At 38.0% G+C, this 12,628-nt stretch overlaps 1 protein-coding gene across 2 annotated transcripts in view; it reads right to left on the reverse strand.

Moving 5' to 3' along the window:
* Nwd2 (NACHT and WD repeat domain containing 2) overlaps positions 1-12,628 on the reverse strand; it is a 165,139-nt gene that overhangs the window by 66,729 nt on the left and 85,782 nt on the right. Inside the window, exon 3 of one of the 2 annotated variants that reach the window (XM_020187066.2) lies at positions 8,508-8,624. In XM_020187066.2, coding sequence (XP_020042655.2) covers positions 8,508-8,624 — 117 coding nt within the window. The remainder of the gene's footprint in view (positions 1-8,507; positions 8,625-12,628) is intronic. The other variant, XM_074042462.1, reaches the window with a different exon arrangement.

Consider the following 12,628-nt stretch of genomic DNA (forward strand, 5'->3'; position numbering starts at 1 on the left):
ATAAAAATGAGGAGGAACAGTTTAACAGTCTATTTTGGTCATTTATTAAAAGAAAATTAGAAAAGAAAGTGACAAAAGAAGTACTTACTGATTAAAATATCAAACTTCTTTAGGGCAAATAATTTGCCTTCTGTAAATTTGGCTTCTGGGTTGCTCCAATGTGATTGTATGTGGGGAATGTGTAGGCACCAGTGGTGACCCATGGTGGGGTTCCAAGACTCTAGGCATGGGTCCCACATTAAAGATTTGTAGATTAAAATACAAACACTCCCTAAATTTAATCTGTAGGTTTATTCATTCCAGAGAACATAGTTATAAAACTAAGTAACAACTAAGGCTAGCCTGAACATTTTTAAATCATGCTGTGGCCTCATCATTTTTTCTGTTTTGAAGAAATGAGTTCTGAGATGGATATGATAATGACTAATATGGATTGTTTTAAAGCATGTCTCATCTGCTACACTTTGGGAAAAGTTGAATCCAGAACTTCACTGAAACTGTTACACTTAATTAAGATACAATTGCTTCCCTACTGTTGGTTAATCAGGGTCATCTTTATATTTATAATAAATTCAAGTTGAAACCAATTAATATCCATTTTCACAGGGATAATATTCAAAGCCTCTTCCAAATTGGAGTAAAATCCTTATGCCTAGTGTCATTTTTTGGATACTGAAATAATGTTACAGTTAATGGAAAGTACCACGGTCAATTCACTTGCATGAAGAAATACATTTTAAGTTGTGTATAATATTGCCAGTGGTATTGAGAATTTGATTCTAGTTCAAAAATGCTAATCTTAAATATAGGTTTCAAAAAATTTGAGCACTCATTATGAACAACACATGTTTTCACATAACAATAGGCAATGTGCAAATGTCTATTTTGTATAAGTATAGATTCCCTCTCCACAAGACAAAAACCAAACATTTTAAACTATTAACTCTTTCCAGAGATATCATGTGTAAATAAAATTATTGAAAAAATTAAGTTGTTTCAAAATATCAGTTCAGATGTGCAGAATGGCTTTGCAGGTGGCTTTACAATGTGTCACTGCAAAGATGGAAAGGAGTGAGGAACAATGATAATCCTACAGTTGGAACTGTACACCCAGTGCAAAAGCTAAAGAAGGAAGGAGCTGCTACAGACAGCAGAGAATAAGGAAAGGGCTGTAAAGTGGAGAAATCCTAAGACCTCCCCATATCTGTAATACTTCCTGGGAGGAGAGCACCTGGTCTGACTTCCACCTCAGCATTTTCTTCACCATTAACCCAGGATCTATGGGTACAAAATCTCTCTTCCTCTGATGTTTTAAAGAAGGAGAGTAAAAACCAATATGAGAGATGCTCATATAATTTTGATGGTCTAAATTGATTTTTTTCATTCAACTTTCTCCTTACTAGGGTTACTGATTTCTTTCTCTTCTTCATAATTCCCAAGACAGAAGAGGATTATAAAGAAAGTGCAGAGATTACAAATAATGTAGAATATTATGTATTCCTTCTGGTTAACATAGATTTACTTTCAGTAAATAATTACGTTATATAAATTCTGAATTGTAGGGTACTCCATAACAAACGTTTCATTGTATATATTTAAACATTTTTGATGATAGGATGGAAGGAAGACCTAATTCCCAGGGTATTAGCATATGCACATTTTACTTATCCTTCTCCCTCAACCCCGCATTTAAATAGTCAACACCATCTCATTGATTCTCTCTCTGAAATGTCTCTCATCTATGCCCACCTCTACCCATACTAGATTATCTTTTACCTGGATAATGATAATAGCTGGGTTCCTAGTTAGGAATCTTGCTTCCAGCCTTTTTACCTAACTGTTTTCAAAACTACAAATCAGAACAGATGGTCATCACTGTTCACCAGTTTAAGTTGAAGCATGCCTATAAGGCCTGACCTCAAACTATTTCTTGCCTTATGTTCCACAATGCCTGTCACTACCTACATTCTATCTACACAGGAACTGCTGGCCTCCAGAGTTTTCAAGTTTTTAGTCCTTTAGTCTCAGTGTAAACATCACTTCCTTTGGGGGTCTTTTCTCGCTCCCAGAATCAGAAAACATTTCTGTGTTTGGATTGGTCTCCATAGTACTTGTGGGGTACTGCATTAGCCCAACATACCATATTTCACTACTCTTTCCCTCCCTCCCTGTTTAAGTGATACTTAAGAGGAAAAAAGCAATATGTTACTTACCTTTAGCTCAGAGAACTTCACAGTCTTATACAGGATAGGTACTAGATAGATTTCCTTGTTGCATTTTATTAAAAAACAATGTGAAATATACATTTCTAGAACCATATTGGGATGTTAGGTTGCTTGCTCTGGGCTGTACAGAGTGAGTAGGTACTAGGAAAGTGAAAGGGGAAAAAAGACATAGAAATCTTTATGATGTTTCCATAATTTGCATTTTTGGCATTTTCCAGCACAAGTTTTGGCAGTTTCAATTTCTCTATCCAGGAAAATTAGATGAAAAAGTCCAAGTTTATTATAGAATTTAAGAGTTGGCTTAAGCAGCCTTAATAAAGTCTTGATGATTCAGCTTTACTTCCCAGTAGAGAAAAGTACTTTGCATATTAGAACCCTGATCATCTTATCTGACTCATTCAACTGTATGAGAGAGACCACCACAAGGAAAACGGGAGTGGGATGTCGTGCTACACTTCCTGTACATCTGCAGAGCAAGAAGCAGCAGACTGATGGAAAGGGAATTGGATTCTGAATCTCACCTTAGCTTCTGATTAAGTCATTCTGAGACTTGTAGTGGGAAGAGTGTAGGCTTTGAAATTAAAAAGATGCAGGCTGGAATCCTGGCTCTTGTAGTAGTTGTGACTTTGGCAAATTACAGAAACCACTTAAGTCTCAGTTATCATTCCTCAATGATAGAACTGGAGAAATAACCACCTCAGTGGGCAGTGAAAAGTGCTCAGCAAGGTGCTTAGTACATTTTATGAACTCAGGAAATAGCAATTTCCTTCACTTCTTTGGGTCTCAGTTTTTACCTGGTAAAATCAGGATTTTAGATGACTTAGTTAAAGCTCTTTCCAGTTCTCAAATGCTACCAGCCTTTTATATTCAGAGGCACAAATAATGCTGAGAATTTTTGGAAGTATTTTAAAATCTGTTGCATTCTGATAAGTATCTTTTCTTCTTCTAATCTTCTTAGGCTTAGATTTCTTTTCTTTTTGTAGCCTCTTAGGATGGATATTGAAGTCATTAATTATGCCAAGAAGCTGGCCCTCACTTAGGGTGCAGTGGTCCATATTCAAATTCTATAAGTAAATTTTTGGGGTGTACAAATTTGGAGCAATGACAGGAAGAAAGGCCCACCTCCCCATGTACACACACCATGAAAAAGGATGAAGATGAGATAATTAGCACCCCAGGGCCATTTCTCTCCTGTTCCAACAGGGTGTCTTATGGGTGAGGGAGTAGGGCAGATGGACGAGGAAGATTCTGTGGATTGTGCCACACTTCGCATAGGCAGAAGCAACCCTCTGCATTTACAAGGTGAGGCAGTCCCTGGTCACTGCAGCCCTGGTCAAAATTCCTCCTTAAGAGCAGGCAAAAACTGTAAAATCCAGTGATTTTTGTTTCTAGCAAAGTATTATCTATGACATATATTTTATAAAGTTTTAAAATATAGATATAAGAATGAATTAAAATCCTTTAATATTTGTCTGCAACAAGTCTTAATACTTATTATTAGCAAAATTTTAAGGGGAAAATGTCTGAAATCAAATAAATGTTCAGTATGAATGAAGATGTTTTACTCTTGCTTGAAAGTAATTTGTCATAGTTTAGTAACTCTATAAATGGTTGTATAACCTTCTATAGTTTACCAAAGAACTCATACATATCTTAGCACACTTGATCCCCACAATAAAGCTTTGAAGTTGATTGAAAGCTTACTTTTACACTTAGTTTGTTGATATTAGCCCCCCATCTGCATGGGGGAGAGCCAGGGCTCTAACACAGATTGTGTTGGGATATAGCTCAGTGGTTCAGTGTTTGCTAACATGCATGAAGTCCTGGGTTCGATCCCCAGTACACCTCTTCCAAATTCCAGGCTTTTCCACTCTACCCATTATACAAATGGTGTTCTTTGTCAATACGTTCTTCACAATATGTCTCCCAAGTTAATCAACAGTGTATAGGGTTCTTTTTTCACCGGGGGTCTTTTCTGACCCAGAAAAGACACTCTTATTTTAGAATCCTGTCCTTTTTGTGACAAAAAAAAAATGTGTGAAAATATCTTTTCAGGATTAGCAACACAGCTTGCATATCAATGGAACTTTAGGCCATATAAAAATGACACTTTTTAGAACAAAAAGTTGGAAAGAGTCAAGCACATATAATATTTAAAGTCCCAGTTCCCTCTGGGCCTCATTCCCTGGATATTTAAATGAAAGCTTTGTCTGGTCCTAAATTTATTTATAGCTAACATAATATCTGTGAAGATATTAAAATATTTTTTTTTCATTCAGGAATGGTGAATTTTCTTGCCAAAGTCTTCAGTACTAGCAAAAGTAATATGCTAAGCTTTACATCCCACAGGGGTGATCCTGAATTGTGGAAATATCTAAAGGGAACACAGGAAACTGAAGCTCAATGATGACATGTGCCCATTGTTACCATAGTTACAACAGAAAAGCCAGAGAGATGTATTGTTTCCTATAAGCCCTGAGAAGAGCATTGTGTAATTCAGGATCATTGGGTGAAGGAGCCTATCTCTATCTACAGGGTTTCCTTGTGGTTGTCCTTGGTTTAAACATGCAATAGGGGAGCAGATAGAAGGATAAATGACTTATTTACACTCAATAAAGTTGTTGCTGATGTCCTATCAGTTAACATTTGCTCTCAGAATCTGCTCAAGTTGCAGTCTTTATATTATTCATTCTTTTATCATTAAGATATTGGAGTTGACAGCCATGACTAAGCTTAGTTTAGGTAAAATACTCTACAGGGTCATAAAAGGGGGTGAATGTCTGTCTTCCTCCTGAATCTCTTAGGCTGATTAACACAGAGCTATGAAGATCATGGTGAATGAGATGGCCTATGGCCTCCTCACAGTGTGAAGCTGTCCACATCTGGCTTTCTGATCGCAATGGAATCTGACCTGATCTATTTTCTTGTGCTCAAATCTCCATGGCATCCCTCCTTGTGTCCTTACTTTGAAGCCAGCTTTGTTGGTGATGTACTTACAGCAACTTGAGCCAGGTAACTTGATCTTTAAGTCATTTCATTATGTGACAGATAATTATGATGATAACAACAAACAATCGACACTTCTTGTGGGTTCTTGTGTGGCCCCCATAAAAGTGCCCTGTAATTTCTTCTGATTCTTAGAATGACCCCAGTGAGGCAGATACTTAATACCTCTGTCTTACAGAAAAGGAAACGAAGGCCTAGAATACTGAAGTGACTCATCAGTGCTAGACAGCTGTGAAATGTAAGAATCAGTGGCCCAGGTATGTAGAACACCAAGCCCCGAGAGAAAACTACACCCTCCAACTTCCTTACCCAGAGTTGAAATGCTTCCTTATAGTTTCATCCATTGGTCCCAGTTCTAACCTCTGAGGACCTGGAAAATGTCTTAATTCCTCCTCCACTACTAACTCTTCAGATAATCAACATGGCTTTTAGAGGTATTTTGCAGGTATTTTTTTAAACCACAGGTCCTAGACCATGTAGGTTTCTTGTTTGTGTAATTGCAAAGCACTCTAAAATCTGTCCTTACCCTGCACCCAGAAGTCAAAGTGGCTCTTAAAATATAAGTCAGGTCACTTCAGTTCTATGCTTAGCACACTGTTGGGACTTCCCTTGACACTTAGAGTAAAATGAAATCTTTATAATCACCTTTAGGATATAGAATTGTCTTAGTGAAATTTTCTTTTCAAAATTGATGGTTCCCAATCACGTTGAGGCATAATAATGAGGAATTCTTCTCTTAACAAAGATCTTCACTCCCAGGCTCCCCACTTTACTTTCCCTGCTCCAGGCACAGTAGTTTACTTGCAGTTCCCTGGTGATGCCACAGTGCTTAAGCCCTCTACTTGGAAAGGTCTGTCCTGGAATGTCTACACGGTTCTTTTCATCTTCTTCTTATATCCCTTTCAAAGTGATCTTTACAGACTGGAGCTATGATTTAAGATGTAGAACACCTGCTTTGTAAGTGTGAATCCCTGAGTTCAAACCCCAGTCCCACTAAAAGAAAAAAGCAAAATCCCCTAAAACAAAGTGACCTTGTCAATGAGGCCTTCTCCAACTCTTCCATTGGAAAGGGTTAAGCTCTCCCCTCACTAGTGTTCTCTCTCTTCTTTCTATATTTTCCCCCTTATCTTTCTACTTATCACCATCTGACTTATTTTATTTATTTCTTTGCTTTTGCTTGCCTTTTCTCCTTCCTATCCACAGAAGAATGAAAGCTCCATAAAAGCAGGACATTTTAGGAAACTAGTCTCCAAAATCACAATGTCCTATGAGTCACCCTCTGTACCCCTAAAACTAACAGTAAGCCTGTTCGTATAGGGCCTTTATACACTTTAATGTTCCTGGTAAGAACTGTATTATCAGCTGGTCAGGTTACTGAAATTATATCTGTAGGACTTCCTAATCCTATGTGAAGCTTACCATAAATGGATAAATGTCAAAACCTTCTTGTTGATACACTGTAGCTAGCTTTTATTGGCGTGATACAGTATTTCCTTTGTGGTACTCACTAGTAACTCCTAAACCTCAGAGCATCCTCTGTTCCAAGGGGAAGCATCTCAATATATTTAGAGACTCTGTTTGGATTTATAAAAAGGCCTTCTTACCCAAATTCAGACGATGATGTACAGGTATTTAAAAAGCTGCTTTTCGAGAGCACACAAGGAAGGTATGAAGATAGGTAAGATACCCAAAAAACTAGATAGCATTTGTTGCCCTCAACGAAGAGAAACTAAAGCAGATACTTTAAAGCAACCGAGGCCAATAGGAGAAGGGGACCAGGAACTGGAGAAAAAGTTGGTTCGAGAAGAATTAACTTAGAAGGTAACACACACACACAGGAAATTAATGGGTGTCAACTCCCTGTATAGCTATCCTTATCTCAACTAGCAAAAACTCTTGGTCCTTCCTATTATTGCTTGTACTCTCTCTACAACAAAATTAGAAATAAGGGCAAAATAGTTTCTTCCTGGTAGCGAGAGGTAAGGGGGGGATGGGAGGGAGTGGGGGGAAGGGGGGAGAAATGACCCAAACAATGTATGCACATATGAATAAAAATAAATAAATAAAAAATAAAAACATGAAATTTGCTTTTAATCTGCAAAAAAAAAAAAAAGCTGCTTTTGATGAAAAGTACTGACTCCTTAATTGAGCCTGTGAATTAACTGAAAGGAGGATAAAAGCTAGTCATCCCAACCTCCATTTTGCATCTGTGTCCCTTGCTCTGATTCATTTTCTTCTGTAGTCACTTTGCACACACCTTGGAATCCAGGAAGAACAAGACAGGAGACAGAGACAGCAATGACTCGTACTGTAATAAGGCCCTGACTGACCAATGCTGAGACAATTAGCTTCCAGAACACCTGACCATCGGAACACAACTGTGACCAGGACTGTTTAATAATTATATATGCCTCTTCCCTTACCCCCAGTTCTTCCTCTTACTTAAACCTTCCCTCTAAATACCTGTGCAGGGAAGATAGGTTAAAATGCTATCTTTCCTCTTCTAGTGATGTGCTTGTGCCATGTAATAAACCTGTTTTTTGTCCTTCACCATTACTTGTCTCTTTATTTGGAGTGTTGGAGTGAGTGGCCAGACCTGACCTATGGAACACTGGAGTTTTGGGCCTGGGGTCTAAAATATCCTGTAATAATGATTTTACACAATCACCTGCCATAGAATGACCCACTTACCTTCCTACCACTCTGCTTCTACAGAGGAGTGAGCATTCTTCAGAAAATAATACTGAACTAATAATGGCATTCCACTTGAAAAATCTGTTGACTTGTGGCTTTCAATGAGCCTCTAGCTTCACAGCACACCATTTCCTACTGGCAGATTTCACGGCCTATTAGCTTTTCTTTAACAAGGTTTCAGACACTGTGTTAAAAAATGCCAGAAATTCTAATGCTGAGAAATAGAAATACTATGATAAAATAAATAGTACAGCAAGACGAGAAAAACTAGGCTAATTACCGTAGGACTGAACAGTAATCCTCATTCCTGATCACAAGGTACAGAAATTGCTGTCAATCTCAAATCATCCCTTCCATTAACATTTCAAATTATTCACTGTTAATCTGCAGCACTTCTTAGGAAAAGCTGAAGAAATTTTTGTTCTCACACTTTGAGGGCAAGGAGACAGTCTAAAATTTTTAAAATAGGAATTTAAAAAGTCTTTTCCTCTCACTTGAAAAGCCTTGTAAGAATCATAAGCTAGCAAGCATTCTCACATTCATCTAAGACTTGATATAAAGCATTAGTGTTTTTATACCCACAACAAAACATGGACCTGCAGAAGTTTTCAAGCAATCCTCCAGCAGTTTCATGCGCATCTTCTGGAGGTCGGGGTTGTCCCATTCGTCTTCATCCACTCCCCAGTACAGATCTATGACCTGTGAACACATGGAGGAGCCAGCATGAATTCCCCCTGGAGAAAATTAAATTCACCTGTGAGCTTTGTTCTTGTTCACAACACCAGACTACTGGGACATTAACTTTTCTCTCTGTAGCATGCTTTCCCTTAGATGGGAAAAGTGATTTTTATGACCCATCTACAGGGACATTTAATTCCATGATGGCTTCAGAATGACCATATAATGTCTTATTTTGTTTCTGGTTCTACTATTCACATGAGAAAAGGAAACACTAAATGTCGGAGGCTTTGCTGTACAGAATTTAATTACTTTGAAATGGTAACAGGATTAAAGAAATGAATGTAGCTGGGATAAGGTCACCACATTATTTGTGACAATTAAATCACAGTGTAAAATATTACTGTATGTCCTAATAGGCAAAGAGAAAATTGCACTGGAAATTAACATATACTGAGCTAAAGTCAAGCAACTGCATTTCTTTTCTTTTTTTTTAAATCAAAGAAAAAGAAACCGAAAAAAAACCCCACTGTTAATATCAAGCTTCATTCCAGGGGACAGATATTTGGTTATGCAGTCTGGCTTTCATCAATATCTATCTGAAAAACATGTATTGGAAAACAGTGGAAGGTGTGCCTTGCTGAGAAGTAAGGATAATAGGCTCCTCTGTCTCCTGACTTCAAAGACTCCTGGGGAAGATTCTGCAAAAAACTGTAAAAAACTTTTATAGGCAAGCTCTTTGAAAAGTTCTAAGGAGAGTATTATGGGTTTCATTCCCTTTACCCAAGTGCTATCTGCATAGAGTAAAGGTTTCTAATTGCAGCTTTGAAGATTTCTCCTTGAACAAGAAGCTCTGGGTTTCCACCCCAGAGTCTGCGTGGTGTTTAGTGGGATGGAAGCACTGGCAGACCCCAGGGACTCTGTGTGCTTCCTCTTTCTTGGCTGTGGCTCCCACACAGGTATGTTTGTACTGCATATGTGACTACTTGAACTTGCGCTTTTACAAGGCTCACAGACCTATGGCAACTTCTTTGAAAGTATTTCCCTAGCTCATTCCATGGATTTTTATTATACATGAAACTATCAGCACTCATTTGGGGGCTCTTCCCTTTGATCTACCTTATAAGGTTTAATCACACAGTATTAGGAAAGGGGATATCTGAGATGAGATGATAATGTCATTGATTAATCTAAAGCTTTTAAATTAAATAAAATTTAAGATTAAGTATAAGTGAATAAAATGTTAAGAATTCAGTTTATCAAGTGCTCTGTAACTCCATGAGGCTGTTGACTCCCATGCTGGACACAGAATATTTCTCTATCACAGTGAGTTCCGTTGGACAGAGCTGTGTATTACAAAACTTCAGAAGAGCACAGAAATCAACTTCAATGAAAGAACAGTAAAGGGATATAATATGACTAATTTGATAAAGAATGGACAGCTCAGGACTTGTAAGGTGTCCTGCTCATGGCTTCGCTCTTATGAACTTTTCTGGGTGCTTTAAGTGCCATAGAGTACCGTCTGGTCAATTAATAGCCTGCCACATTACAATCTAGTTCTAATGTTTCAGAATACAAAAGATGAACTTCTCTACCTCACTGTTTTTTGGGAAGATATCTGAAGAACTGTGGCTAGTGCTGAGAATGTGATTTTCCCTCACTGGGAGCAGAATCATTCAATAGGCAGCTCTGGTCTCTTGTCCTGAGGACACTCAAAGTCTTGGGAGGACAATGGATTAAGAAAAATGAGCTGGCAAGTGTGGTAAAAGAAGGGATGGTTCCAGAGTCTGGGATTTACTTAAGGGCAAGTCAACAGGTAAAGCCAATACCTGAGTCTGGTAGGACCTCATGTCTTCACTGCCATTTCTTTGATTTATGCTTCTGGCACAAAAAGAGAGTTACAGGTCTACTTAGGAAGTTGTTCCCTATACGTATATGTTCCAGTGTATTTCCTACTACTTCCTGGATTTGTTACAAAGTTCAGGCTTTACATTATGGTCTTTGATTCACTTGGAAGTAGAACTCAAAAGGCTTAGCATCTAAGAGAAAGAATGAACAAATGGGACTGCATCAAACTAAAGAGCTTCTGCACCGCAAAAGAAACAGTCACTAGACTCAAGAGACAGCCCACACAATAGGAGAAAAATCTTTGCCAGCTCTTTATCTGATACGGGATCCACAATCTACAGGGAACTCAAAAAACTGAACCCCCAAAGAATCAACATCTCAGTGAAGAAATGGCTACATGAATTAAACAGGGAATTCTCAAAGGAAGAGGTACAAATAGCCAGTAAATACATGAACAAGTGTTCAACTTCCTTGGTTATAAAAGATATGCAAATCAAAACTACACTTAGATTTCATCTCACCCCAGTTAGAATGGCCATATTCAAGGGCAATAACAACAACAAATGTTGGTGAGGATGTGGCAAAATGGGAAACCTTATACACTGTTGATGGGAATGCAAATTAGTACAACCACTATGGAAAGCAGAATGGAGATTCCTCAAAAACTGAAGATAAAAATGCCATATGATCCAGTGATACTGCTCCTGGGCATCTACCCAAAGGAACATAACTCAGGATACAATAGAGACAACTGTACACTGATGTTCAATGCAGCACTATTCACAATAGGCAAGCTTTGGAAACAACCCAGATGCCCTACAACTGATGAATGGATCAAGAAATTGTAGAATATATACACAATGGAGTTTTACTCAGTCATAAGGAATAATGACATGGGTTTGAAGGTAAATGGATGCAAGTGGACGACATCATGTTAAGTGAAGCAAGCCAGGCTCAGAAACACAAAGGCTGCATGTTTTCTCTCATACATGGAAGATAGATCCAAAAGATAAATATATAAACAAAAACAAGCATGATCATATACAAACTCAGATGTAGAACATGTTTGTAACAGTGGAACTACTTTAAGGATTTGGGGAAAGAGGGAAAGGAAAAGAGAATAATAGAGCATCAGTAATATTGTAAATTTCTGTGAAGGTAGAGGATATAAAGACATGTATTGAAAGCTGTTAAAAAAGATGGGATGGGAGGTAAAGAGGTAAGGGAGAGTAATAGAAAGAGTTAAACAGACTGAAATAAAGTATACCCACAGTGGGGATGCATAGAGAAACCCCTTTGGACATCAACCAAATTTTAATAATGAAAGACAGGACTGTAAAATAGGTATAGTGTGTGTGGGGGATACCAATGGGCGGGGGATACCAATGGGCAGGGGAAGGGTGAATGAAGGAGATCAAGGTGAGGGTATATGGCTGATGGACTTCATACATTTATATGGAATAGAACAAAGAACCTCTTGCAATTGCTTTAAGTGGGGCATGGAGGGGTTAGAGGGGGAAGATGATGGGGGTGATCTAACCAATGTACAATATGTCTATTTGGAATTGTCACAATGAATCCCCCCTGTATAAACAATATATTTTAATAAAAATTTTTATAATAAACAAAAACAGAGAGTGTGAGGGCAGGTTTTTTCTCCCTGTGCTCTGTCTGACATGTCTGTGAAGGAGTACAAATGGAGGCTTCTCTTGGAACACTAAGTGATGGACACCAGTTGATTGCTAAAGCTTAGATTTCTTTAGAGGAAGAGAGTATGGGGCTGCTTCTCAGGACCTACCCACTTTTGCATGATCTAGAAAAGTACTTTTACTAGAAAAATTTTGTAGCATAATGAAATAATTGAATAGTTGAAATGACATTTTTCTGGTTATCAGCCAATAAATTGTCAAAATAAACACACAAATCCACCGCTATGTGAAGGTACTCCTTGGTTGTGCCATGCACAATCTAAAACCATACATAGAAAGTCTTCTCTCCATCTTTTTGGCTGACACTGTTTGGATGTAAAGTCAGGAGCTGCATAGTTGACATTTTGGGCAATGACAGATGATAAATATGATAGTCTCCTAAGATTTTATCACCTAGTGATATCACAGCCATCTTAGTTTGTGTAAGGACACTCTGTGATGGTCAAACAATGATGAAATCACCCCAAA

This window comes from Castor canadensis, chromosome 9 (assembly GCF_047511655.1).
Source record: "Castor canadensis chromosome 9, mCasCan1.hap1v2, whole genome shotgun sequence".
Lineage (NCBI taxonomy): Eukaryota > Metazoa > Chordata > Mammalia > Rodentia > Castoridae > Castor > Castor canadensis.